The 27,228-nt window shown below is 42.7% G+C and overlaps 4 protein-coding genes across 4 annotated transcripts; 2 read left to right on the top strand and 2 right to left on the bottom strand.

The window, feature by feature from the left end:
• Nucleotides 1-6,839: 6,839 nt before the first annotated feature.
• Nucleotides 6,840-8,549, top strand: LOC139911204 (claudin-5). Its single transcript, XM_071898715.2, has one exon. It carries the CDS (start codon nt 7,046-7,048, stop codon nt 7,691-7,693), a length of 648 nt encoding a protein of 215 aa, XP_071754816.1. The 5' UTR covers nt 6,840-7,045; the 3' UTR covers nt 7,694-8,549.
• Nucleotides 8,550-9,805: 1,256 nt separating this feature from the next.
• On the bottom strand, nt 9,806-17,116 carry LOC139911170 (short-chain specific acyl-CoA dehydrogenase, mitochondrial). Its single transcript, XM_071898691.2, has 10 exons — nt 17,035-17,116; nt 13,857-14,017; nt 13,307-13,456; nt 13,083-13,194; nt 12,012-12,163; nt 11,679-11,849; nt 11,424-11,561; nt 11,236-11,331; nt 11,086-11,142; nt 9,806-10,975 (listed from the first exon to the last, which is right to left on the bottom strand). Exons 1-10 carry the CDS (start codon nt 17,060-17,062, stop codon nt 10,823-10,825), a joined length of 1,218 nt encoding a protein of 405 aa, XP_071754792.2. The 5' UTR covers nt 17,063-17,116; the 3' UTR covers nt 9,806-10,822.
• A 1,070-nt stretch (nt 17,117-18,186) lies between these two features.
• Nucleotides 18,187-20,252, bottom strand: LOC139911216 (beta-crystallin B1). Its single transcript, XM_071898723.1, has 5 exons — nt 20,127-20,252; nt 19,439-19,557; nt 19,142-19,274; nt 18,876-19,018; nt 18,187-18,364 (listed from the first exon to the last, which is right to left on the bottom strand). The coding sequence occupies exons 1-5, from the start codon at nt 20,250-20,252 to the stop codon at nt 18,187-18,189; spliced, it is 699 nt and encodes a 232-aa protein (XP_071754824.1).
• A 3,687-nt stretch (nt 20,253-23,939) lies between these two features.
• On the top strand, nt 23,940-25,618 carry LOC139911232 (beta-crystallin A4). Its single transcript, XM_071898727.1, has 5 exons — nt 23,940-23,978; nt 24,468-24,586; nt 24,933-25,074; nt 25,209-25,351; nt 25,471-25,618. The coding sequence occupies exons 1-5, from the start codon at nt 23,940-23,942 to the stop codon at nt 25,616-25,618; spliced, it is 591 nt and encodes a 196-aa protein (XP_071754828.1).
• The last annotated feature ends 1,610 nt before the right edge of the window (nt 25,619-27,228 follow it).

The raw sequence follows: 27,228 nt of genomic DNA, 5'->3' as shown, positions 1-27,228 counted from the left end.
TAGATCCTTGCTTGTGTTGTATTAAAATCTCATATGTACGTCGCTTTGGATAAAAGCATCTGCCAAATGGGAAATTGTAATTGTAATAGTTCCCAGCAGAGTGTATGAGATGTTCTGTTCCCGAGGGAATAGAACAGCGAGGGATAAACAAGATGGAGGGGACAGCAGAGAGAGATAGCAGGTTATTCATTATCCACTTGTCACGCCATTGTTTCATGACTTCCAGGAGGTTCAAAAAATTGTTACGAGATATGAATGAAAGACAGAGGGAAAGAGAGGTGAAGGCAGTGAAATAGAAAGAGAGGAGAAGAAAGGCTTGCTTTGTGCGGTAATTGTGTTATCTCTCTGATTATGCTCAGCGGAGACGGGAAATGGTGCTGTTACACGTAGGAAATGAGCTGATGGGCCGAGATAAGGCAGGAAAATGGCTCCGGAAATCAAAACAAGCCCATGCAGATGCAGCTGGAGGACAGCAGAGAGCGGTTTGAACCAGTAAGACAGAGTTCTCTTGACCAGCAACTGATCACTTCATCTTTCAGGTTAAACATTTTGATGAGTAAATAATGCAGTTCGTTATGATGGACAGGACTGGCTAATAAGGGAACTTAGAACAGGTTATAAATATGCTGAGATGTAAACACAATTTCTATCTGTCTCCACTGAGGTTTACCTTCCCAGGAAGCACAGCACATTAGCCTGATTGCTGTCAGCTTCAGCACAGAGAGTCAATGTGAGCACACATCTCAACAGGATGACCTACATGCCTACATCACCTCAAAGTCTCAACCAGTGGCTAGAGGGAGCTCCATGCCAACTGGCATTGTATGTGAAGATGGAGAAGTCAAGAAAGAATTAGGTTAAGAATTGGGAAATGAGCAGACAGGCCAGAAATCCATAGTCCCGCCAGAGATTACCAGCACCAGCCTAAGACCTGGTCTGGTATTGTGGTCCTAGCTCAACAACTCTGTTTACTTTATAAAACTCACTCTGGCATAAGAAGATACAGTAAATGGCCATACAGGCAGATACAGAAGCAGGCAAAAAAAAAAAAAGCAGCCAGTGCCTGGAAAAGGAGACCAGATGGGGTGAAAGTATGAAAAACAAAACATCTAATCTAGTACAGAAGTCATAGCAGAAGTGGGTAGTCATACACTGTGCACAGCTCCTGGTGTAATTATTATTTTTACATCATTTATTGTGAAGCACTTCATAAACTTTATTGAAGAAATGTACTATATACAGTATATAGCACATTTCTTCAATAAAGTTTATGAATCAGGACAAACAGGACAAACAAAAGATACAGAAAATAAGTTAACATTTTCATAAGGAAAGAAGAGGACACCTAAAAAAAAAAATTATATAAAGATATTTTTTCCATATTTAACAAAAAAGTAATGGGAGATTTTACAGTAATCCGTAATTTTGTGTCTTAATATGATAAAATGTCAGTATTGGATAGGAAAATCCTTTGTGTTATTATCCACTAAACGGCAGTGTCTTCATAGTGAAAGAGAAAGAAATGAGTGGCTGGCTTCACACTGGGTGACTGTGCTCTGATCACCTATTGTAGTCTGAACAGCAATCTATAATGCCATAAACCAGTCATTTCCTTTGGTTGTAATAAGAGGTTGAATTAGTCATCAAAAGGAAGTGAAGGCATAGTGGACATCAAAGGCTCGTTAACATGGGGGATCCATTATTTATCAGGGCTGATCGATGACTTTCTCGCTCTAGGATTTCCTCCACTCAGAGTCAACAGCGTGCTTATACTGTAACCCTGCCTCTGTGACCGGCTCTGGCTGGTTAGATGTAACTGTACAGAGTGTATGACACATGCTGCAAGCCTTTGCCATTGTCATCCTCTTTCCTCTTTGTTTCTTGTTAATTGATAATTGTTTCTTAGAAATTGTACTACTCTACATGCCTCTGCAATTGCCCCTCGGGGACAAATAAAGTGAATTGAATTGAAATAAACACGTGTCTACTGCCATGGGTGGAAGTAACAGAGTACATTTACTCTGGTTACTCTGGTTTTGTGCTACATTATGAATCTTATTCATTAGAGTACAGATTTTGAAGGCTTTCCATAAGCATAGCATCAGAAACGGGTCAATTTATGAGCGCTGAGTGAGGGCAACAAGGCTGGGTAAGGTCAGTGAGTGTCAGCAGATCTAAACCCATGGCTGTTCTGAAAGCACTGTTTCAGTATTATGGAGAAGAAACCAGTGACTGTCTGCAGAGAAGCCACCATGTCCCTAAATTGTTGTTGATTCATGCTTTACCTTTTTTTATGCACTTGTACAAAGTATTTTAATTAAATGAACCTAGTTCAAACCCTATGAGAGCCTATGCATGCATAATATCATATGTAACAACATTCGGTTTATTTAAATAATTGAAGAACTTTGAGTATTAAATAAGCTACTTTTTGCTTTTTCTCAAGTAGAATTTTACTCCAGTAATTTCACTTCTACTGAAGTAAAATTTCAGCAAAGAGTAGGATACATTGGTACTCTTTCCACCCCTGTCCATAGTCACAACCCAGACCTGACATCACACACTGAAAGAACATTAAAACACACTTAAAGAAAGTCTATAACTCTCTCAAAAACGATGAGTCATTTTCAGCACATCAAGTCAGTCTCAAGTCTTGAGGCACAAGTCTCAAGTCTAAATGTAGAACAGCAAGTCAAGTCAGAACAAGTCAAGAGTCCAGTATCAATTTAATATCTTAAAGAAAACTAAATATCTAGGACTTTTCAATGCAATATGGTTTTAACAGGATAAAAACTTGGTAAGAGCATCATGAGTTTGATTTCTAGAATCAGTTTCAACTTCAATAAATTCAATCATTCCATACAAATTCAGAAAACAGAATTTAAATTCAGTCGTCTGCTGGAACAAATCTCATCACTTTCAATCTAAGTCATTTACACAAACACAAGATCTCAAGTCAAGACTTCAGAAACCTTTTCAAGTCATCAAAGTACAAGTCAGAGTCAAGTCCCAAGTCACCAGAACCCAAGTCAAGTCAAGTCTCAAGTCTTCTCTTCATGCATCAAGCAATTAAAACTGTGACTTGAGTCTGACTCGAGTCCAAGTCATGTGACTCGAGTCCCCACCTCTGTTGTGTTATAACAATCAATGCCAATGCAAAGTGTTTTGCCAAGACATTGGCAAAACACTGTTACCATGTGTTAGTCATGGACACTACAGACACAACAGACAATGTGTTAGTCATGGACACTACAGACACAACAGACAATGTGTTAGTCATGGACACTAAAAAATACCACATCCTTCATAAGAGTGAAGCGTTACCTGTGGGCATAACCTTGGATGCTCTGTCTATTATGCTGACACAGGACAAGAAAGATCAGAGAGGCCACACACACACACACACACACACACACACACTGGCCTACCAACACACAAGACAAACATTAAAGACATTTCTGAACAAGACCGCAAAGCACACGTGCCAAATATTGATCCCGGACAAACGCACGCAACGACAAGTGCCAAGGCCTTTACGTGTCTACAAGTGCCAAACGCACACGGCAGGTGACATTTCAAGCGTGGATAATAAAAAGAGTTGATGTGGAAAAGGAGGAGGGGAATATTCCCTGCAGTTCAGAGAACAATGGAGGCGAAGGGAAGTGATAAGAGACAGGACATCCTAGCGCTGCTCCATCTCAGCCACCACCCCCCCACCCCCCCCCCCCAGGACGTCACCTGGCAGCCCTGCCTCTGCCACTCATCTTCACATAAAGCAAAACCTGTGAAGAAGAAACACTAAATATCCATTAGAATAAGAACACACATGGAAATAAGTTCAAGTTAAAAACCTAAAAGATGTGAATTGCTCTCTCAAAGGCTCACAATAGTGGGAATTTAACTAATTTCTGGAATTTGTATCAGAAAAGTTCATTAAGACTTTTAGCCATTTGTTTCCTTTTAAGAGGAGTAACAATTTAACAAAAAAAAAACAAAAAAACTTAATGTTGTGCAGGGAATTAATCTCCTTCATAGAAAAAGGACTATTATCTTCAGTGGGCATTTCAGTCATAAGACTTTAATAAATCCATATAGAAGCGATCTGTGTGTTCAGTGTTCAATTTAAATTTCTCTACAAACTTGAAAATATTTTACATAATCTCAAATATGCTATGCTATTATCCAACGTGTTTTACTGTAACATGAGTTAGAAAAGAAATATCATGATGTTCTCAATCCACTATAGTACCAAAAATAACCAAAAATGTTTTGACGAGTTAATTTCTTTCCGATGTTAACTGAACAAGTTGCTTTATTTCATTTATAGGGAGGAATGACTATTGATCAACAGTCACAAAGATGTCAACAAGTATAATTCTTGTCATTGCAAGCAGGAGGTTAAGGGACAAGTCGCTTCTGTGAGGATGAGACAGAATAAAACCACTTTTGAGAGGAAAACTGTTCAAAACCCCTTAACTGAAGCCAGAGTAACACAGATTTCACATGAGACTGATGAGTCCAAACGACACCAAGAGCACTTTTTTGTAAAATGGTTATTTTGCAATTTGTATATCTTTACATAATTTGCTAGAATTTTCTTTCCATTTCAATTAAATGCCCTTTGGAATCATTTTACAGCAGAACTGAACACCGTTATATAAAGAGTGAGTGAGAGGGGGTTGGATTTTTTTTGGGCAACTATAAACACTCAGCCATTGAAAGAGAAGAGGAAGCATCTGGCCCACTGAGGACACACAGTGGGCCACTAACACACACACACACACACACACACACACACACACGCACGCACGCACGCACGCACGTGCTCACACACACACTGTTGTTTTCATCATGGCTTTCATTCTTTATGTAGGTGACGCTGTCTTGACTGTAATTAAGTTTGCATGTTCAAGTGTTATTGAATACACAGGAACACACGTTTTGCATGACCCACTCACCCACTACTTGACATCACATCCTATTCTTCTTATTGTGTGTGTGTGTGTGTGTGTGTGTGTGTGTGTGTGTGTGTGTGTCCAATACCCAAATCACACACACACACATTAATGGAATTTCCAGAAGGAGAGCTGATTGTGTTTTGTAGAAGGAATGTTGTTTGTCAGCATGTTGACAACCTTGCTGGACCAACACCTGCAGCTTCTGCCTCTAATCTGCAAATGTTACTTATAATCGTCTGCATCGCATCGCATTGTCACTAACAATAATAATTTCAGGCAAAATCACGGTTTGATCGCGGTAAAGAAAAATGAGTTTTCTGCATATATTATATCCAAATCGAGACAAATAGTCATCGTTCAGTTCATTCCGCTCTGGTTTTGGTTCAAGTCTTTATCTCGGTAACCCAGCTCTTCCTCCACCCTGTTTGTGTTTATCTGCATCCAAATGGATCAGTCAGCGGGCGAAACCCTCATCCGGGATCCTTCAATCCTGAGTCTATATAAGGAGATGAGTTGTGGGACAAAATCTCATGACTAGAAGGTTTGGCTTGTCCTGAGACTGTGTTTCCTACATGGCAGCAGGGCAATTAGGTGTGGTCCGCACTGTTATCAGCATGCATCACTTTCTCTGCAGTAAACACTAAAAGTGGTCAGTTCGTACACACACACACACACACACACACAATGACCTCTGTACCAGTTTCTATTTTCAGACTAGTAAACAGCAGACCTTCCAGCAAGAATGTGATAATGGGTAATTCAGTTTGGGTGTATTCTGACCCTAATTTCAAATTTTGAACAGAGAGGCAAAACAACATGATCCCCAGTGACGGACCACTGCTCTGCCGGGCCGGGGCTTCTGGGTGTCTCAGCTTCTCTCATCACACTGCTGAGTTTGCATCTCCTCTCCGCACCGTGTCGGATGTGTAAAATCACGTTAGGTTGACTCAGGTTGGAGCATGTCTCGCCAGTGAGTCCACTTAAAGCACTATAACAACAAGAGGGTTGAGGGAACGTTTCATCGACCGTCGGAATACAATGGCGTGTATCAACATCGTCCCCCTGTCCTCTGCCTGGAGTGCATCCTGTGTGGCTGTGTGTGTGTGTGCCACAAAATATATGCTGTGAAGCTAAAAAATAGGTCATAATAACAGTCGTAGCCACAGTGAAATATGTGTCAAGCACGGGTAACAAAGTTCATAAATTAACGTCACAATTTCAAACTAGCAAAGCCTTGTCCTTATTCAGCTGCTCCCTCACATGAAGGTAAACTCAGTTGTCACGGCAACACACACACTTAAGACAGAATAAACAACACAGGTATTGTGAACCTAGAATTGTTACCCCATTACTGTGTATCCACTTTTTGGTCATATCTCACCTAACTTTTTATTCATCGTTTATGAACAATTATGTTTCCAGTAGTGTGCAATTCTAACAAGAGTAACAATAAAAAAAAATGTCTCCACGTATTTAAAATGTTGTTGATCTTTCCTATGTTTTTGTAAACAGTGGCATCTGTATGTCCCACATCTTTTAATATGGGCTCAAATGAAGAGTTTGTAATCCTAATAAACCTCATGCAGATGTCTTTGTCTCTGTGTCAAGTCGTTAAAGCCTGCTTTTTTTTTTTCCTGGTCCAACTGCTTGTGAATTACAGGAAGACACCACACATCTGGTGTGTTCCTCTCTCTGTTAACACACTGAACTCGACTGGTAAATACTCTCACAGACCCAGAGCGCGCGCTCACACACACGCACGTGCAAAGACCCTCATTGGCTGAGACGAAGATGAATTCACCGCTGATTGGCCCAAAGTTGCTCCGCTTTGTTTTGATGTGTGTGCCCAGTAGCGTCGGTCTGGTGGTCCCATAAATGACAAGCCACGCCGCCGACAGACTCAGTGAATAGGGGCGACACTGAAGACACCGAAGACCTGCACACAGCATCTGGTCACCATCACTAGGCCGCCTGTGCCAACATTTCAAGACAGCTGACTAAAGGGAAGAAAATACCAAGAAAAGACACTCTGTAATTTTCAATCTCTTATTCTAAGGAAGGAGTATCAGAAGAATTAAAAAGTAACCATGCTGTCTGCGTGTTTGGAGTTCCTCGGCTTGGCGCTGTGCGTCACGGGGTCGCTGCTGGTGATGGTCGCCTGCGGGCTGCCGATGTGGAAGGTGACCGCTTTCATCGACTCCAACATAGTGGTGGCACAGACCATCTGGGACGGGCTGTGGATGTCCTGCGTGGTGCAGAGCACCGGGCAGATGCAGTGTAAAGTCCACGACTCGGTCCTGGCCCTCGCCCAGGACCTGCAGACGGCCCGCGCCCTGACGGTGATCTCCGCCGTGCTGGGGGTCGCAGCCCTGTCCGTGACCATCGCCGGGGCGCAGTGCACCAACTGCATCAAGGACGAATCTATCAAGGCTAAAGTGGTCAACGCTGGAGGGGTCATCTACATCATCAGCGGGCTTTTCGTGCTGGTTCCCCTCTGCTGGTTGGCCAACAACATCATAGTGGACTTCCACAACCCGCAGGTTCCTCCGTCCAAGAAGCGGGAGATAGGGGCGGCTATCTACATCGGCTGGGCGGCCACGGCGCTGCTGCTCCTCGGCGGGACCCTGCTGTGCTGCTCCTGTCCAGAGGGGGTCAGGAGCGCCTATCCCATCAAATACGCTCCCACCAAGACGATCACAGTCAACGGGGACTTTGACAAGAAACATTATGTATAGAGTATATGGTTTGTTCTGGGACATTTGTTTTTGCGCAGAGGCATCACCAACATTTCAGCCAAACTACTAATAATGTGTGCCAAAAGCCACCATGTCGTACCTTTTCATTTCTCGGTAACACTTTACTTGAAGTGGTGCTCATAAGGCATTATAAGGCATCATAAACGCATTGTAAGCACATCGTAAAGTCTAGGATAATTATTATAATCAGAGAATGATATGATAAACACTGCAAAAATAAGGGGTTGAATACTTCATGCGGCAATTTTATGGAAAATGACATTGAATTGAATGTAATTTTCTGATGTTTGCCTATGCAGTTTATCTATGCTTCTAATGGGTTTATAATCTGCTTGTAATGCATCACTGTGCATTTCAAGTAAAGTGCCGCAGCAAAGAGGTTTGGTAATGAGCAAATTCAACGCTGCATTGAATGCAAACACTTCAAAATGTCAGATACTGATATCTGTTGCCTATGAGTGTATCATTTCATTTCTTTTATGGTAATTGTGTCTCAGTTTTACATGAATGATGCTGTGGCTATGTTTAAGCCATTGTCTACTCGGGTCAAGTGGCGCGCCACGGTCTGCGCCCCATCTGAATAGCTGTAGAGTTTCATTGTAAATAGTCACTTTTTTCTGCAGGGACTCATTTTGTGTAGTGCTTATGAGATTGGTTCCCACATTGGAGAGGCCCTATGATGCAGCGGAGCCTACTCAGACCAATGTGCACTCATGCTGTGATCAAAGGAGGAAATTTGCATTTGAATCCATGTATTGTATTTTGTACCAACTGTCTTCCTTTCTAGTCTTTTTGTAGGACATGCTTTTCCAATAAAGGGAAAACAACTATTTAATTGTCTGTCTGTCACATTTGTAGCCACTTGCTCATTATTACATGACTGATGACTAAAGCAAAAACAAAGCCTTTTTATTCAGAGAAGACACTCAAACACACACACACACACACACACACACACACACACACACACACATACGCATGTGCAGACATGCATCAAAACTCAACTCAAACAAAATGACAAGATAGAGACCATATATGCCCCAGCTGCCTACTTCAACCTTTGATTAGTCACTGTAAATATTGGCGATTTTAGGCATCAAAATGTCTTACAATTAGTTGTAATACTCAAATCAGCGTCCCTTTTGTTAATGTATACTGAGGGTCAAGGGTCATAGTAGAAGCAGTAGTTCGATCTGACCACTTTCCAGTCAGCAGTGGCTGATTGCAGGATGCACAGTATAATGAGCTTGCACGTGCACGTGTTTATATGTGGGATAAAGCCAGGGCAGGGTAAACAAACGGAACCAGAGTATGACGTCAAAATAATCAAGCCTCTAGGTTAAGGAGCCAGTTCACACACTCCGATACGGGGGAAACGGCCAGTGTGGACCCGTGTTAAACCGCCATGAGGACAGCGCAGGAGCACGCAAGGCCAGTCTAACAATACACACGGCCCGCACTATCAGCATGATCAGCACAATCAGTAGGGTGCAACTGTAGCGTCAGGAAGCCTGGCCTAGATCTGGGCCAGCGGAGCACCCAGCACATGCATGTGAATAAACAAGAATAAGAATGTGCGCACACTGAAATGCATTGGCAACAACACGTGCAGGAAAACAGAAGAATGCAGCTATACGCACACATACAGCAGGTAAACACACTGACCTCTGCTCTAGTGGGCAAGACCATTTCTGCACTAAGGACAGGTAAGGACGTTTTTCTTTTATCCAAGGAAAGCTGATTGAGCATGCTCTTTTTAAGCAAAACCCTGCTTCACATACAGTTACACACACCCACTGCTCTACTGGAGCCATTTGGGGTTCAGTGCCTTGCTCAATGGCACCTTGACGGCATTTGTTGAGGGAGGGGACAGCACTGTTCAGTCACTTTTCTTTTCTTTATTCCAAGCCGGTGAGGATTTGAACAGGCAACCTTCCCATCACAAGCCTAAAATTAGCTTGACATGTCAAATAGTTTAAGATCACCCTGAAGATCCATTTATGTTCAGATATCCACCAGATAGGTTCATTTATTTCTGGGTGTTTCAAACTGGAGTAATATCCATCAGAAGCACTTGTGAGGAACCGTACTGTTCAGTAAAGCTGACATTTGATTTCTGAATGTTACCCACACAGAGGTGCAATCGCATTTTTTATTATAATTTGCACACCATAAATTATGATAAAATATGTACAACAGTTATTGAGGCACAATAGAGGGCTGTGAATACAGCACCAAAATAAAGAAGATGCATTTCATTACACAGCCTCTTACAGTCTTTGACAAATCTACTGGATTAATCCCAAAGTGAGTGCACAAAACAAGATTACTGAAACCATAGTCAACAATAAGCAGATTTATAATGAAGTGTACGACATTCTGTATGGTCTCTGTGTACGTCCTGAACAGTGTGTGTAATAAGGATAACAATGCAGTATCTGTCTAGTGATTGATGGATATTGCTGTTGAATCTGTCCCAAGCATAACTGGATCAAGAAAAACAAAGGTACGCCACTGCCCTCCAGTGGCATGCCTCCTCTTACATCAATATTTCAATATTGCTTGGGAAGCACTGAGCTGATTAAAGAAAATCAAAAGGCGGTTGAAACATTGTTTTCTCATGCACATGTAAGAGAAAATGCAACTTATTTTAAAGAGTAAGAAAACAGATTTCAGATAAAAATCTTCCTTGATTAACAACATCTAGGCTGAGTATCTGTTCTTGATCTTGATCTGGCAGAGTGCGACGATATCTGAGGTGCCAAGATCTTCTAAGGCAGTGGAGGCAAAATTAAAGAGTACTTAAACCATGATGTAAGATCTCTGAAATATCTCTGGAGATGATGTGGCTTGCATTGTTTTCGAAATCTTGGCTGGGTTCCCGTGGAACGAGAGGAAACGGAGGTAATGGGCACACACAATGGGCTGAGGCTCCTGTGAACGGCGCAGTCCTGAATGTTCCTGTTGATGAGGGAATAAAAGCTGGACCTTAACACCGATCCAGCGCTAGATCACACTAACCTCATTATCTTTATGGATGAGGTTACAACTTCGGGTTAGGTTATCCGATACTAGATCTGTGATTAGGTCCGTATTGTAATGGCGTGTCTATGGTTGGTATTCCTTCAATAGCTGGCCGGCAATGACCAGTCTCTGGATTTCGCTGGTGCCCTCGTAGATCTCCGTGATGCGAGCGTCGCGGTAGTGCCTCTCCGCCGGCATGTCCGTCACGTAACCCATTCCTCCCAGAACTTGGATCGACTTGCGGTTCCAAAGTGAACACGGGCAAAATAAAAAGAAAGATGTTGGAATGGTTCATTGAGTATCTCTATTTCGTGATATATGATATATATATATAGTTGGTTTCTTACCTGATGTGAGCAGTATGTGGCGGCCTCAGATGCTGCTAGTTTAGCCATGGCTGCTTCCTGCAGGAGAGGAAGGAAGAGCGGAGGGTAAGGAAGCCTGTTATACTATATACAAGACACTTGAAACGTGTTTGATCACTGGAGACTGTGTACCTTAGTGAAGGGTTTCTTGGAATCTCGTAGAAGTGCAGCCTTCCAGGTAAGCAGACGAGCGCTCTCGATTGCCAGAGCCATGTCGGCCAGTTTGAACTAGACAGCACGTGTGAAAATGTGAAAACCACTCGCTGTTACTTGACTGGGATTTTTAGAAGGTAGGTTTTAGTAGTTGTTCTCACACGTACCTGTATGGCCTGCATCTTGCCAATGGGGGCTCCGAATGCGGTGCGTTTGTGTGCGTAGTCTGCAGCGCAGTCCAGAGCGGCCTGAGCGATACCGAGCGCCTGGCCTGCAATGCCTATACGGCCACTGTCCAGGGTTTGCTGTGTGAGCCGGACAAAGATGCTGCCTTAGAGACTTTTTACAGGCGTATTTTGCAAGGATGCCTCAAGTAAAAACTTCAAACTGTGTAATATAGTGAATAAAACACTCTAAAATACCATGGCAATTTTGAATCCGGCACCGCGAGGGCCCAGCATGTTGCCAAGTGGTATCCTGCAGTCCTCCAGGATGATGTTGGCAGTGGACGAGGCTCTGATGCCCAGCTTATCTTCCTTCTTCCCCAGTGAAAGACCCGGGTGCGGCATGGGGACAAGGAATGCACTGATGCCCTACAGACATGGAAAACAAAGGCGGGGCAGGAAAAGAGTGAAAGATAAAGGACAAAGATGAGGGAGAATCACCGTTATTACAATAGTACCGCTAAATAAAACAATCCGCTCTTTTATCTCGTAGATCTGTGCATAATATAATTGAAATGTGCTGCGTCATGCCTTGTGTTTGAGTGTCTTGTCGGTGGTGGCAAACACAACGGTGGCAGAGGCGTCCCAGCTGTTGGTGATCCAAGCTTTGGTTCCATTCAGCACCCACTCATCTCCCTCCTGACGTGCCACGGTGGAGGCTGCACCCGCATCACTGCCATTACCTGGGATTAAAATGGCGGTTCATTTTAGTTCAGAATGGGATTTGGAAACTCGAAGCCAGTTTCAATTTGTTGGGGCGTTGTCATGGGCCTGCATATGGGGTTCTGGGCATTGTAACCTGCAGAGCCTCTTGGTGTAGGTTATGTACAACCATGTGTTGGTCCCACAGGCAGCACGCAGACATGAGTTGGTGCCAGGAGCCAAGATTTCAGACTGGAAATGAGATCATTTACCATTCAGCTACCTGAGTCTTTGCAGAATCATTGGGGGGGGGGGGACAAACAAATCCACTTGCCTCTAATGTCACTGTTTTTATTAGATTAAATCTTTTTGGGCATTTTGCCTTTACTGGATGACTGATGGTGAAAAGAGACAGGAAAGGTCAGGGGGAGACAGAAAGACTAAAAACTAAAAGCTTCAGTAAAACTAATAAGGACAGCACTTGCAATAGATTGTGCAGTGGAAACATTAGAGCCATAGCTTAACCATTGATTACTGTCAATCAGTCAAAATGCCACAAGACAGCTGGGCCAATAGCTTACCTTAATAAATAGAAGACACATACACATGCATATCAACAAGAAAAAAATGAATAAAAGGACATTTGGGAATGGAACCGAGTGCTGTTTTGTAATCCATCCTTTTCAGTGGCTTTTCTACCGGGAATACATTAGGATATTGTATTCCAAGATTTTAAAATGATCAATAAGTTAATTGACAAGTATTGGGATTGGCATCAAAATGAACAAAACATTATTGCTGTCCATCCCTAGCTTTATTTACTATCTTACCAGCAATCATGCCTTTATAATAATGTCTCTTCCTACTTCATATCCTTGAATGGCAGGTGAAGTAACAATAAGTTGCATGTGTGTGCATGAGTGAGAGACCGTGTGTGTGTGTGTGTGTGTGTGTGTTTACCTGGCTCACTGAGTGCAAAACAGCCCACTTTCTCTCCCGTGGTAAAGGGAGTGATCCACTGTTTTTTTTGTTCTTCCGTACCAAACTTCAATATTGGTCCGATGTACAGAGACTAAAGAACAGAATCATATAGACAAATACAGGCAAACACACACAATCAATGTCAGAATATCGTATTCATGCGAAGTCATCTATGGTGAGAAAGAGTCTAGCAAAGTACGCACATTGTTAACCGAGACCACCACTCCAGTGCTGGCGCAGCCTCTGCTTATTTCCTCCACAGCCAGACTGTACGCCAGATAGTCCATCCCAGCTCCCCCGAGCTCCTCTGGTACTTCCATGGCCATCACACCCATGGCACCCAGCTCCTGAACCTGGAAAACACAAGAGCACATTAGAAACATGTGGCTATCACAGAAATTGATATTAGTTTGGTCACTGCACAAGCCAAATTTAGCCTTTATTTCAGGAGCCTTGTGAACCTCCAATTGTATTTGATATGATGATTCCCTGGTAGAAGTGGATGATGCAGTATGGTATCTGAGCTTTCAAGTCTATTTGAAGAAATAACTGCCACATCATATCATCATAACATTTTGGCCCATTTTTCTAAATTAATTTTCCTCATAACCCGTTTCCTTGGTTAATATTTTTGTATTTAACACACTAGTTGGATGGGATCAAATTTGGGTCTTTATGCAAAACTAGTCGCAAGCCAGTATTTGAGTGTCACACTGTGCTGCTGTGTGTGTGTGTGTGTGTGTGTGTGTGTACCTGTTTGGCAGGGTAAGAATGCTCCTTGTCTAGTTTACCAGCAATAGGAGTTAGTTCTCTGTCTGCATAATCTCTGCAGGTCTGTCTCAGCATCTGATGCATCTCTGGTAACTCTGCTAGCTGGGTCAGACTTCGACAGCCGCTAAGACACAAGCCGAGGGCTGATGGAGAGACAACGAAGAGAAAGTTTTGAATACCCCACAGTGGAACTGGGTACAAGCTTTCCAAAGTTAATTTTATAACCCAAAAATAAACTTAAATTGTCTATTAGCCAAGTATGCACAGGTACAGAGACACAAAAAAACCCACATCATCGGCATACAAATCTTTCTTCAAATTGCACACACTCGTCTGAATGCCTCTTATTCTTATATTGGATCTTATATCAGACTTCCGCTTCAACTCTGGATCGTGCCACCTACAGAAGTTTTCTGATGACTCCTCCATTGTCGGCCGCATCACGGAGGACAATGAGGAGGAATACAGAGAGCTGGTGGAGAGCTTTGTAGGTTGGTGCGACAACAACCACCTCCAGCTCAACATCACGAAGACCAAGGAGCTGGTGGTGGACTTCAGAAGGAGCAGGAAGCCCCCAAACCCTGTCACCATCCAGGGGGAGGAGGTGGAGATGGTGAATTCCTATCGGTTCCTAGGAGTGCAGCTCAACTACAAACTGGACTGGTCGGACAACACTGAGGCTCTACAGGAAAAGGACAGAGCAGGCTGTACTTCCTGAGGAGACTCAGGTCCTTCAACATGCAACAGGCTGCTGCAGATGTTCTACCAGTCTGTAGCAGCCAGTGCGCTCGTCTTTGCTGTGGTGTGCTGGGGAGGCGGCATCAGGCAGGGGAAACAAAGAGACTGAACAAGCTGGTGAGGAAGGCCAGCTCTGTTGTTGGACACGAACTGGACAGTCTGGAGGCAGTGGCGGAGAAGAGGATGAGGGGAAAGATCAATGCCATCCTGGAGAACCCCTCTCACCCTCTCTAGGACGAGCTGAGGCTGATGAGGAGCAGCTTCAGCCACAGGCTCCTCCTCCCACGCTGTAAGACGGAGCGCTTCAGGCGTTCCTTTGTGCCGGCGGCCATCGGACTGTTTAATATCATCCGCAACCCCTGCACCAGTCAGCTGTGACCATCTCCCACCAGCCCCAGCCACATAGCAGCAATATGTGGCCCAAAATGTATTGTATTATCACATAATGCAGAAAGATGCATAAGCAGTTTCCCCCTTGAAGACACAGGAGGAGACATAACGGACATGGACAGTAAGAGCCTGAGTCAGGGCCCAACAACGAACTAGAGGACCTCATGTTGACCCCACCTAACCTACAGAGGCTAGGGAAGTATTGGTTTGTGAGTATTGAGTCTGCCTAGAATGGCACTACAGCTTAAGGGACCAACTGTAAATTAACAGAAATCAGCAGATGGTATTCATAACCACATTAATACTTTACTTGCCAATCAGTAAAAAAAAAAAAAAACATACACTCTTGCACATGTGTATAACATGCATGCAGGTGCACAAACATACAGCCGTACACACACCTACACACATCGACATCCACATTCACTCCCATGTATGCACGCACACACACACACACAGTTTTCCATAGAGGGAAAAAATATCTGTCAAGTGTTCAGAAAGAGGACAATGATGAAACGATAAAACAAATCCCTTTACCAGCTAGAGAGATTACAGAAATCCTCTTCACTTGTTAATCATTCACTATCCATATCTATCAACAGCCAAATCTTCAATGAATGACTAAAATTATTTTTAGTCATTAGACAAGCGCTTGTGGGCAAAAGATCTGCAAAGATCAAGTTGCAAGCAGTGATGTAGTGGTAAATCAATTACATTTTTAGAAAAGCATTAATCCATGCTTTCTCCCCCACTTAAAGGGCCTTTTCTCTTTATAACTTATCAGTTTGATACCAGCTATTAAGATGCCTACAATTAAGTTACGTTATGAAGATTTATGCTAGCCTGAAAGGTCGGTAAAATCTAATTTTATGTAAACTATGTTTGGGTTTACCCTCAATTTCATCCATAGTAAGTTATCAGCTGCCTAGATATGGGGCCAGATGCTCCTGTTGAAAATATCGGAATTACGAAATTAAGGCAAATGGAAGTGCTGTTATAAATGTTATTGTTTAACATGCTACGTAAATAGATGTGTTGTATATGTTTACTTTAATTACTATATGTATACTTTTTACTTTTAGTTGCATTACATGCCCGATTCTCATTTTATCCTCTTCATTCCGCTGCTGCAACACAAATAACTCGGTACAGCTTTATTTCCAAAATAAGAAACAGCAAAACCTTTTGCTGTTACATTGTCCATTTTGTTAACATTAACACTGGAAAATAGTGACATACGCTGGTTGCCAGCTTTATTTAGGTGAAAGGTTACCCCTCCATCTTCACCTTTGTCCCACTGCGAGTACACGTCTGAGTGGAGACCCTAAATGGAACAGCAATAGTTGTAGAATACTTATAGGAGTATTTTTTTATTCTGCTTCGTGTCATACGATTAAAACGGGTTATTAAAGCCAGTAATATACAGATCACCAGCAAGCTAGTTAACGTCCACGCTCTTCCATCAAAATACACCGCGGAGGGCAGTACAGTGTGAACCAGTCTCAAAGTTGTGGTTTTATTGAGTGCCACTTGGTGAATGATATTATGCCGCGTTTACCAGGGGATATTATCAATGTTAACAAGTCCCAAATCATTTTCTACGAGGTATGTAATTTGCTGATAGGCAAGGCCACGACACATTGACACAGTTTTGAATGAAGTTTGGCGTACCGTTCTCGCCATACTATCTGGGCTAACCAAACTGATAGTCCTTATTTAACCCCCGGTTAGCATTGACGTTATTATATTTTTTGTGCCACTAACTTGCATGCTAGTCAAAGCTGACGTGCGTTTTGATTTCTATTGCCAATTAAGCGATGGTAATGTAGGAGATCCTAGTCTCGCCAATGTGTTTCAACTGTTACCTAGAAAGCTAAGCTAAGCTAACTAAGCTGGTGTATGTAGCCTATCTACACACAGCTAATATAATGCTAACACCGGGTCACCAGGGCGAGTAACGTGTCGTATAAAGTTATAAATGTTAAAGGTATAAAGTTTACCCCCTTTAGTTTGTTTTTTAAACTGTACTAACCTTTCCTTGCTTTGAAAATTGCAGCCATCGCTGGTTCTTCACTGCTTGCTTTTGCAACCAGCTGAATATGTGAAGAGGTATGCCGTGCTGCCTTCAAGTGCTGTCGGAATTATTGATTTTTGGAGTGGAGCGCAAATGAACGATTCAACAAAGTAGTGAATACCCAACACGTCTAAGAAAATGGGAATTTTCTATGATACCTGAGTTGTCGAGATGTGACGTTAAGGCGTGAATAGCATTTTTACCAATTAATGGTAAAAATAATATGTAATTATTATATGTTATCTTTGGCATTCTAAGAAAAAAATCTTTTTCATTTTTTTAAATAAACGAAACAACATGTCAATTACAAGCATATTGTGCATTTTCTCCTGTTCGTTCTGATGCCGCAGCAGAAAGTAGCTCTGAAAATCTATTTCCGAACGCGGAAACAGGATCTTTCGAGGAACACGTGAAGGCAGCATACGGCCGCATTTAACACAACGTGACCTAAACTCGACAGTGACTGTTATGTTTTTCAGAGTAGGCTAGCTATGCATTCTTTTCTTCGGGATTCACTACAAGCGGTGAGGGGTGAGAGTAATACAAATAAATTATACAAAAATGATAGAGTGTGATGAAATTGCATGTGAATCGAAAACAACCGCTCATAACAACCAACACGATTACACAATCCTACTCCCTGGTTATGGAGTTGCCTGCCTCCGACCTAGGCAATATCATTTTATATGAAAGCGGTTAACCAAACATTAACTTATGCCTACTAAAGTCCCTAACGATGAATCGCTGTAATATTCCCATAGGATATAAAAATACAATAAAGTAGGCCTACACAATAAACTCACAATTGTGCACCACAGACCAATCCTAAAAATCCATATAAGAATGTTATTCAATTATCATAGTGATTTTTCAATAGGGTGAATAAAGTCAAGTCAAGCCAGTGAGGTTCACGTTTTTCAAAACATGTTTATTTCTTAGCACCATAAAAAGTCAGTTAAGTTTGTCCGGTACATTGCTGTCTTTCTTTCTTTCCTTTGGGATGGAGGGATGATGGTGGAGGTTGGGAAAGGGTTGGAGAGAAGGGGGGTTGGAGAAATAAAAAGCTGAGAGGGCTGGCTACAACTGCACCAGACGACCAGCAGATGTCATTCACTTGCTAGCAGCGGTGAAGGTGAAGCATCCTCTCTGGTGGAACTGCATGTCCCTGACACGACGCATGGACTGGATCTGGGGCTGGAAGGCGCAGAACTCGTTGTAGTGTCTGTAGTCACCGCACTCGAACAGGTACTGGTAGCCTCTGTATCCAGGGTACTGGTAACCCACCCACCTGAGAGACACAGGGGAGAGGACAAGGGTTATGCTGAGGAAAAACATTACATTTTATAGTGACCTTATTGTACTTTTTATCACCTATGGTATCACTGTAGGGATTTGACTTATTTCTCTCAATGGAATTTCTGTATAGCCTAGTATGAGTAGATGTGTATCTCATTGTGAGAATAAGAAAATTCTAAAGCTAAAAATACAGATTTGTCAACAAACAAAACACCACAGAGTCAGCTTTAAGCCTTGTGATGACATATCATCCTACTTTCTATGAAGCACTACATTGTAGTGGAGCACTAGGCCTGTGGCCTCCTCTAAAGCTTGTCTACAACAATATTTATGGTGCAGAACCTTCATTTTTGTCAGTTGCACATGGGAAATGAGGGTAGATTTGCTCCCAGGCTTTTTCTGTTTGTCAAACTGCCTATCAGCCCTTTCAATTTGCCATATAACTTAACAACATAGGCCGAACTCTTGCTCCTCTGTATTCATGTGCATGTGTGTGTACTCACACTCCTCCTGGCACCCTCACGCTGCCCACTCTGTCGGTGAAGCCATGCGCCCAGAGGGTGGGCACGTCATCCTCCTGGATCTCCATCTTGTTGCCCTTGAAGTCGGAGAGCTCAAACAGGCAGATCTTGTGCTCCAAGCTGTCCTGCAGGGAGGAGAGGGGGCATGGGGAAAGGGGAGAAAGCAAGAAGGGTAAGGGTTAGTTTCCAAGCTGGGATGTGAATAATTTGTCATATTCCTGTTTTTTTTTTCCCATTTTCGGTCGTACCATGCGGATGGGCCTGAGGGACATGAGGCAGTCGCTGCGGTAGGAGTTGCTCCAGGTATCCCAGCGAGGATACTCTCCCTTCTCCAGGATGAACATCTCCCCACGGAAGTTAGTCTGCTCAAAGGCAACAAAGCTGGAGAGGTGGGGCCGCCAGGCACAGGGGGGGCACAGGGGGGGGAGAGAGGATGGGAGAGAAGGATTAGAGGAGAGATAATGTGATTACAACAAAGGTATTTGATTTGAGAGTTTGTCTGACAGTAGTTGGGTTCAATCAGGATTGTGTGTGTGTCCACTTACGGGCCGCACTCCACAATGATACTACGCACTCTATCCATGCCACGGTCACACACGTTCATACACTCATTCTGGATCTCCATCATCCTGCCCTGGAAGTTCTCCTGGTCGAACAGCATGATCTGCACAGAAGTGACATCAGAAGGGATGAGTTAAACCAACAGGGTAATCTTCAAGGGCAGAGCAACAAGCTATCATCTATATGTCTTAATGTATCCTTCAGTAGTTATGGAGTAATCCGTCATCTGTCTTCTATGTGTTATCCTAAGTTATAATATGAATCTATGGAACCAGATGAAAAAGGTTTCTTGGCTTCAGCTGCAGTGCCAACTACATGAAGTGAAATTGTCTAAAAACACAATTACTGCAATATGACCCTATGAGTTCTGTCCATTACTAGGAGCTGAGCAACAGGGTTGAGTCAGTTCACGTTAAATTCACTCAATTCAAAATGTAAATTGAAACTGCAAATTCACATAATAATGCTAGACTTCATTCTTTGTTATGCCCTATAGTAAAATACTTCCAGTTCTCAAATTTGGAAGAAAATCCACTTCTTGAATTGATTTAAATGAAACTGAACTGATCCCAGCAACTTGCATGAAACTCTGCGTGTAAATAAAACAAAATATAGAGATACTGCAGAAAGGAGTGTTGGTCATGAGGAGGATCTAATTTGGGTGTGACTCACTCTGAAGGATCCCATGCCAGGCTCTCCGGTCTTGCTGGTGGCCTTGCTGGTGGCAGCGGGGGCAGGGGCTCCCTTGTCCTTGGCATCAGTGCCCTGGCTGGAGGCGGACTTGGCAGTCTGAGACATGGTGAGGGGCTTCAGGAGAGTCTAGGTGAGGGACAGAGGAAGGGGGTGCAAGTTGAAGTGACAGGATTACGTCGTGGCAGCAACACTCTCACTTCGGGGTGATAGGTAGGTCTGTTTTTGCATGTATACAGGATCTATATCTAAAAGGTGTTGGGGATTTGGACTAAAGCAGACATCCCACAAGTCTACTGTTTATATGGGATGCTCATTTTGGGCCTTTTCCCCCGGGCGGAGGGTGGTTTTGCCTGGGCGTGGCGGGCAGGGAGTGGGCCCTGGCTCTGGATGGATGTGTGCTGGTCCCTGCGCTACTAATGGATGGTCTGGTGTGTGTGTCAGTGTCTGTGTGTCCTTACCTGAGTTAGTACAGCTTGCAGTGGCGTGTGAGGGAGGCTGGCTCGTGCTGGTCCCTCCAACGCTGCGTCCAAGCTTTTATACTCTGGCAAAGGCCAAACGTAGAGGCTCACAGCACAATAGAAAGCCTCTCGTCATCACAGTCGGCCCGCGCCAAAGCCACCGGGTCATCGCATAGCCTAGAAACACCACTGGCCCCTCTGGCCTGCCTGTAAGCAGTTTACAATCAATGGAAAGCCCTGACAAAGGCATTTTCCCCCATGTGTTGGTGCGGTAGGGCTGTAAGCTATAGTTGCATATAGAGAGGAGGAATGCAAAGGTCCAGAGGGCATAAAGAGTAAATCCCTTCTCTCTCTCTGTTACCTACACACACAATGTATTCCTCTAGCTTCTCACCTCTAATGAGAAAACAAAGACTCACTTTTTATGATCGCTCTTTGCACTGAACTTGAAAGCTATAGAAATCACAGTAAGAAGAGCCAAATCCAGAATACAGGCAATAAATATACTTGTTCAATATATTTAGTGTATCAAGCACAATATGAGGTACACATCAGGGTCTACAATAAATACATATGGTCACATTTAATAGTGTTTTAGATACCCTTGATTAACCAAAAGGTCTGATACACCTATACCTTATAGATGCAACAGGTACAAAATTGCTTGCATTGTATCTCCTGATTCCTGATTCATGTTGAGACCAGAAAGAGTAGCTGTAGGTACCAAGCTTTTTTTTTTTATTACAGTGTCCATATCTGAAGTTTGTATCCATAGCAAATGATCAACATAAATAATCACTCAATCATAATTCCTAGAATTTGGATTTGCCCAGATAAACTACAACTGGATTATGTGTGGATTACATCACCTCGGTGGCGATTATTTCCACCCCCAGAAGCAGGATTAATCTGTATTTGATAAACCATTTATACCTATGTGTATATTATGCCTGAACTAATCCTGCTGTGTAATCTGTGCCGTTCATGTTTCATATTGTATTATCACCATGTGGAATGCAAACTGCAAAGGATTGCAGGTGTAAGATATGTTATTTCTGATATGATACAGTGTCACAATAAGTAAAAATCAATCAGTGTATCAGTTCTTAAATTGCAGTAAGGGAATTGTTTGGGTCTCATGAAAATAGATTGGGATCATTCTTTTAAAAGAAATGACCCGCAGCACAGTGATGCACCCAGGACAGAGATGTCTGTTGTCATATATCAATATTTGAAGTGACAATTTATATCTAAAAGTGGTTGAAATAGGAATGGAGTGCTTAAAACTTCCTTTTGGATCAGAGGAAATGAAGCTGCGGTTCAGAAAGTTGGACTGGCCAGTGTCTCTGCTGTTTTGTTTACAAGTGGTGGATTATGTAAGCAGTCACTCAACTGTTCAAACACACACACACACACACACACACAAACACAAACAGAGTTATGGCCAACAGCAGAAGATATTATTATTTTATACACCATTATCCCATAATTAATAATGAGTATGTGATATGATAATAATGCTAATGCTAATAATAATAATAATAATAATAATAATAATAAGAAGAAGAAGAAGAAGAAGAAGAACAGCAACAACAATAATAATAATAATAAATGATTATTATTAATATTATTGCTGTTATAATAATAATCATAATAATCATAATATAAAATAATAATGAAACATTTTATTATTATTATTATTATTATTATTATTATTATTATTATTATTATTATAGTGATAATAGTAGTAATAGTAATAATAATAAGCATAGACAAAATCAGAGGAGTTGTGGCAAATTTCTTTCAAGTTTCACAGTTCATGATATGGAGCTAGCATATCTCATATATCTAATCATAGGGAGTATCAATGTATATACCAGTCTAAGGACTGCTACATCAAATGTCTACAAGGATAACTTCCTCCATTTATGCTATGCAGTTGATGTTGATGAACATACACTAGAAAATCATCTATTCCCAGCTAAACTATACAGTGAGTCTTTATTTAGCTATGCACTAAGCATATCAAATCTGTAGATATCTGAGGGCGTAAATACTTAAAGACAAGAGGGGACATGAAATACCTAAAGGGAGAGAAGGAATGTTTGACCGAATACAAAGATGAGAGAAACAAACGATGAACATCGCTTTCGGGAGCATCTCTTCTCTCCCTCCCTCCATCCCCTCTTATCTCCTTGGCCCTTAGTATTTTCTCAGCTGCCTGCACTGTCCTGCCTCTCTCATGCTCCTATGTGTCCATGTCCATTGCCCATGGGTGATAATGTGGTGTCTGCACTTCTGCCCCTCCATAGATTAACCATGCTTTTGTCGGGGGGGACAAAGAAAAGCCCCTCCCCGCTGCTGAGCCGGGGCTTTCAGCATGGCCCCTTGCCAGGGGAGGCTTTAAAAGGGTGGGGGCGCGTGGCTCCTCTCACTCTCACGGCAGGACAACCCAAGGGCATCAAAGCAAGGTGAGTCCCTGTCCCTCACCCAGCCAGCTAGGGCCGCACAGCCAGGGTAGCAGGCCCCATACTCACACACTCTGTCCCAAACCCCACAACACTGCAGCCATCCACAGGCTCCAGGGCCAGTGGCCATCAGTTTAACCAGTGGGTGAGATAAATTGTGGTGATGGAAAAAATCTCTGTAGCAGCAGGGGGGAAAAATTGGCAGAAAATAAGATAAAGAGATTGAAGGGGAGAGACAAAAAGGCAAAGTAGCCTAGATGAAGCCCCTGGCTTCTTTGACTCTCTTCATTTTTGTGTAGGAACTATAAATAGATGCTGATGCTTCCAGTCCAGCAATTACGCATTCAGGCTGATTCTACTATTCAGGCCTTTATACAGCCAGCGCTTTTCAACCTTCGTAAATACGCTCTGGTTCATAGGCCATTTCATGTGCTATGTAGCGGTTCAGGCCTTTCAGTACATAGAGTGGTGTATATACTGTAGTTGGGCTGTGATGAATAGTTTAGAACAGTGGGTGCTAAACTGCCGGGCTACTCTGGGATTTCAAGCACAGTGTTGCTGCAGTTTTCCATAGCTATTTTGCATGTGCTTCAATTAGCTGTCCATGGATGTGTTTGATAGCCACTGTTGTTGATGCTGGCAAACTTTGACGCTAAACTTTTTCATGTCAGAAATGAATGCACGTTTGGCTAAACTCTCTGCACAGTGGTGTGTGTGTGTGTGTGTGTGTGTGTGCGTGTACCAGTGATTTATTCCCAATACTGAGAATGTGCATAAAGTATTAGAGGCCCTCTTTTCACTGTTACCTCTGCAGATGTTTTGCTCCAACTCTTTTTTAACAGCTGTATCTTCTCCTTCCAGACAAAATGACTCACCACTGCACCAAGTTCTCCGGCCACTGGAAGGTGAGTGTGTGGATGCATGTTATTGTCCAGAGGGCCCCTCAGGGTAGAGGTTTCCCTGAGATACGACCAGCAGTCTCCAGTTAAATGTCCCGACCGAAAAGGCACACAAATTATCACCAGCTCCTTTTATGTGTCTAGTCTAGACAGAGACACTATTTCTTTCCTAGTGGAGGAGATACTGTGAACAGAATAAATCCAGACCAAATTAAGACATATCAAAATTTTCATAACACCATAGGATTGTACCTTTCCCCTCTGTATGAAGGTATTGTTTGGAACCAATTGAAAAACAAATAGCTCCTTAAAAAGGTGTTGGTTAGAATGAAACACCTACTCCCACTTGGGTGCATTTCACAGGTAACACCATTTGATGTTGTACGGCTAAGATGCTGATTTGATCTCTTACATCAGATGGAGGGTTTGTCTCTATGTCTCTTTGAGTTGCGTGTGTACATCAGATGCACTGAAGTGTCCCCGTTTCCCCGTCAGATCATTGTCTTCGACGAGGAGTGCTTCCAGGGCCGTCGCCATGAGTTCACCTCCGAGTGCTGCAATGTGATGGAGTTCGGCTTCGAGACCGTGCGCTCCCTCAGGGTGGAGAGTGGAGCGTGAGTAAAACACAGATACACACAGAAAGAGATGGCTTTACGTCAATTCCAAGGACTAGAACATGCAAAACCCTCACTGTCAGACAAACTGCTCTTTGAGTGTCATAATAGTGTCATATGAGTATATATATGTAAGCACAGCAGCTAGATTCAGTGAGTTTTTGTGGGGTTCATTTGGGTACTTGTGTGTCCATCTCAAGCAGTTTGACTTAGGCCAAGGTGACAAGATGTCACCAGGTGGTGGATTCACCTGTTGGTAGCTGCTCAGACTTTTGGGAGAGAGAGAGAAAGAGAGAGAGAGGTGATGAGAAAGTACCAATTACTAACTCTGCGTCTTCTTCCCCAGCTGGGTGGGTTATGAGCACGCCTCTTACCAGGGACAGCAGTTTGTCCTGGAGAGGGGAGAGTATCCCCAGTGTGATGCTTTCGGCGGTAGCAATGCCTATCACATTGAGAGAATGACCTCCTTCAGGCCTATTGCCTGTGCTGTAAGTTGAACTTGGAATTCTAATCAAATTAGTCCTATTATTTGCATATTGTTTTAAAACTGAGAGCCATAGACTTGTATTTGAGTGACTAACCAAACAGCTGATGTCCCCTGTGTTTCGTTTTCGCCCTCCAGAACCACAGAGAGTGTCGTATGACTATCTATGAGCGTGAAAACTTCCTGGGCCGTAAGGGTGAGCTTAGCGACGATTATCCCTCCCTCCAGGCCATGGGTTGGTGCAACAACGAAGTTGGCTCTCTCAGGGTCCAGTCTGGAGCGTGAGTGTTTGCAAAGGACAATGGTCTTCCTCATTTTATTTCCTATTCTCCTATTTTCTGAGCATCCCTGCGATTCTCTTTTGCAATGACTTCCCTCTCTCTCTCTGATTTCACAACAGATTCGTGTGCTACCAGTACCCTGGTTATCGTGGATACCAGTATATCATGGAGTGTGATCGTCACTGTGGGGAGTACAAGCACTTCAGGGAGTTTGGCTCCCACTCCCAGACCCCTCAGATCCAGTCCATCCGCCGTATTCAGCAGTAACAACTTACTCCAAACCCTCACTCCCATGTGACCCTTCACCTTTGATCCCTGCCCAGTGCTGAATAAACTGTCTTTCTTAAACCTTACTGACTTCCACCCATGTATTTGCTTTTCTCATCCTAAGGGATGAACAATCACGACAGACAGACAGACAGACAGACACAGACAGGCAGATAAATAGATAGATTTTTTCACTTTAAATGAATGAATGTGCTTAAAGTCAAGGGGTTCACAATCTTATGCATGACTGTATTTGCTACACATGGGACAGAACTCTTATAATAACAGAGGAATTAAATGGTATAGGCCAATGTTAAGAATATAATCTATTATGTAAGCTACAGCGTTAGTCACAATGTATTAATCAACAGTAGTCTCTGCACCAGTATGATACTCATAATCTTACCAAAGATGCCTTGTTATATGAAGATTGCTGTGAGTTCAAAAAAGTAAAGTTCAGCTACTACTGGCTGCTAAAGCTTGGTGAATTAGTAGAAATGTGTCCTGAGCAGGTTCTCAGTAGTTTAATCCACTTGGAATTAGCCAGTTTTGAAGGAAAAAATATGTTCCAACAAATTATAATATGATTCAAACATAGATTTGAATCCATTTAAAGGAATTGGTGGGTTGCCCCATATCATCAAAAAACTGGTGTCAGTGAAAACAAATGCTTAATTTCTAAAATGCAGACATCATAGGAATAATCTATTTGTATCCAATATTATTATTCCCTCTCTGTTGTTTACTTGTGTTTATACCCATAATATTACAACAAACCGTTGTTCCAGTGGTTGTTCTGGTTAATTCTAGGAGACACAAGTCATTTTATAATAGGCCTAACCCACATGTTGCCCTGAAGAATAATGTTATACACCTAATATGATTTATTGATACATATTTTTTAAATGGCACATACATTTTGACATTTGAGATGAACACAAAATGTAAAGTTTTTCCATAGACCGCAGCAATGCCCTAGCAGCATTACCATTACTGGCCAGGAAACGGCACTACGTTTCCACCCAAAAAAGAAAATATATAGATCCAGCTCACTGAGGCAGCCTATCGAAATTCATTTATTTTAGCTGTATTATTAATTATCAGACGCGGCTGTAGCACCATTCAGGTTCAATGTGAAGAGTCATTTATACTAACAGGATGAGTAGGCCAGTATTTGAAGCCAATTCGATTTGCTGGCAGCGATTTAACTGAAACGGGATGCAGGCCTATGGCGTGCTTTCAGTGAAATGGGATGTTTACATTAAAATACATCCAACATGTTTGCCCAGTGTTAAGTCTTGTGGGAAATTACTGCGGGTTGGACGACGTTAGTCCCTACAAACCTATATCATTAACAAATTGGCCAAAACCGGGTGCAGGCAAAATTGTGATTAAGACATGTTTTTGTAACGTCATGTGAAGAATATACGGGAAACCTGCCTCCAACACTCAGCACTATGAGGTTCGGTTCCAGCCGACATCCCGTTCCGTGTTTTACGAGCAACTCCTCCGCAGTGGGAGGAAGTTGAACCACAAGGCAAGCAATGCAACACTGCTAGCAAAAATAGAGTAAAAATCTATCGAAGGGGACTTCAATAAACATGTGCCAT

Source organism: Centroberyx gerrardi, unplaced genomic scaffold (assembly GCF_048128805.1).
Source record: "Centroberyx gerrardi isolate f3 unplaced genomic scaffold, fCenGer3.hap1.cur.20231027 Scaffold_155, whole genome shotgun sequence".
Taxonomy (NCBI): domain Eukaryota; kingdom Metazoa; phylum Chordata; class Actinopteri; order Beryciformes; family Berycidae; genus Centroberyx; species Centroberyx gerrardi.
Note: the sequence above shows the minus strand (reverse complement) of the source record. Positions and strands in the feature narration are given on the sequence as shown.

What these genes read in the sequence shown, in the direction of transcription:
- LOC139911204 (XM_071898715.2), top strand. Translation starts at nt 7,046, where the DNA reads ATGCTGTCTGCGTGTTTGGAGTTCCTCGGCTTGGCGCTGTGCGTCACG.
- LOC139911170 (XM_071898691.2), bottom strand. Translation starts at nt 17,062, where the DNA reads ATGGCTGCAATTTTCAAAGCAAGGAAAG. An exon ending in CCGGATTCAAAATTGCCATG is followed by an intron (nt 11,562 to 11,678) that starts GTATTTTAGAGT and finishes CGGCTCACACAG; the next exon opens with CAAACCCTGGACAGTGGCCG. An exon ending in CCACATACTGCTCACATCAG is followed by an intron (nt 10,976 to 11,085) that starts GTAAGAAACCAA and finishes TGGAACCGCAAG; the next exon opens with TCGATCCAAGTTCTGGGAGG.
- LOC139911216 (XM_071898723.1), bottom strand. Translation starts at nt 20,252, where the DNA reads ATGTCTCAGACTGCCAAGTCCGCCTCCAGCCAGGGCACTGATGCCAAG. An exon ending in CTGGCATGGGATCCTTCAGA is followed by an intron (nt 19,558 to 20,126) that starts GTGAGTCACACC and finishes ACTTCTGTGCAG; the next exon opens with ATCATGCTGTTCGACCAGGA. An exon ending in CCCTCAGGCCCATCCGCATG is followed by an intron (nt 19,019 to 19,141) that starts GTACGACCGAAA and finishes TCCTCCCTGCAG; the next exon opens with GACAGCTTGGAGCACAAGAT.
- LOC139911232 (XM_071898727.1), top strand. Translation starts at nt 23,940, where the DNA reads ATGACTCACCACTGCACCAAGTTCTCCGGCCACTGGAAG. An exon ending in CTCAGGGTGGAGAGTGGAGC is followed by an intron (nt 24,587 to 24,932) that starts GTGAGTAAAACA and finishes CTTCTTCCCCAG; the next exon opens with CTGGGTGGGTTATGAGCACG. An exon ending in CTCAGGGTCCAGTCTGGAGC is followed by an intron (nt 25,352 to 25,470) that starts GTGAGTGTTTGC and finishes ATTTCACAACAG; the next exon opens with ATTCGTGTGCTACCAGTACC.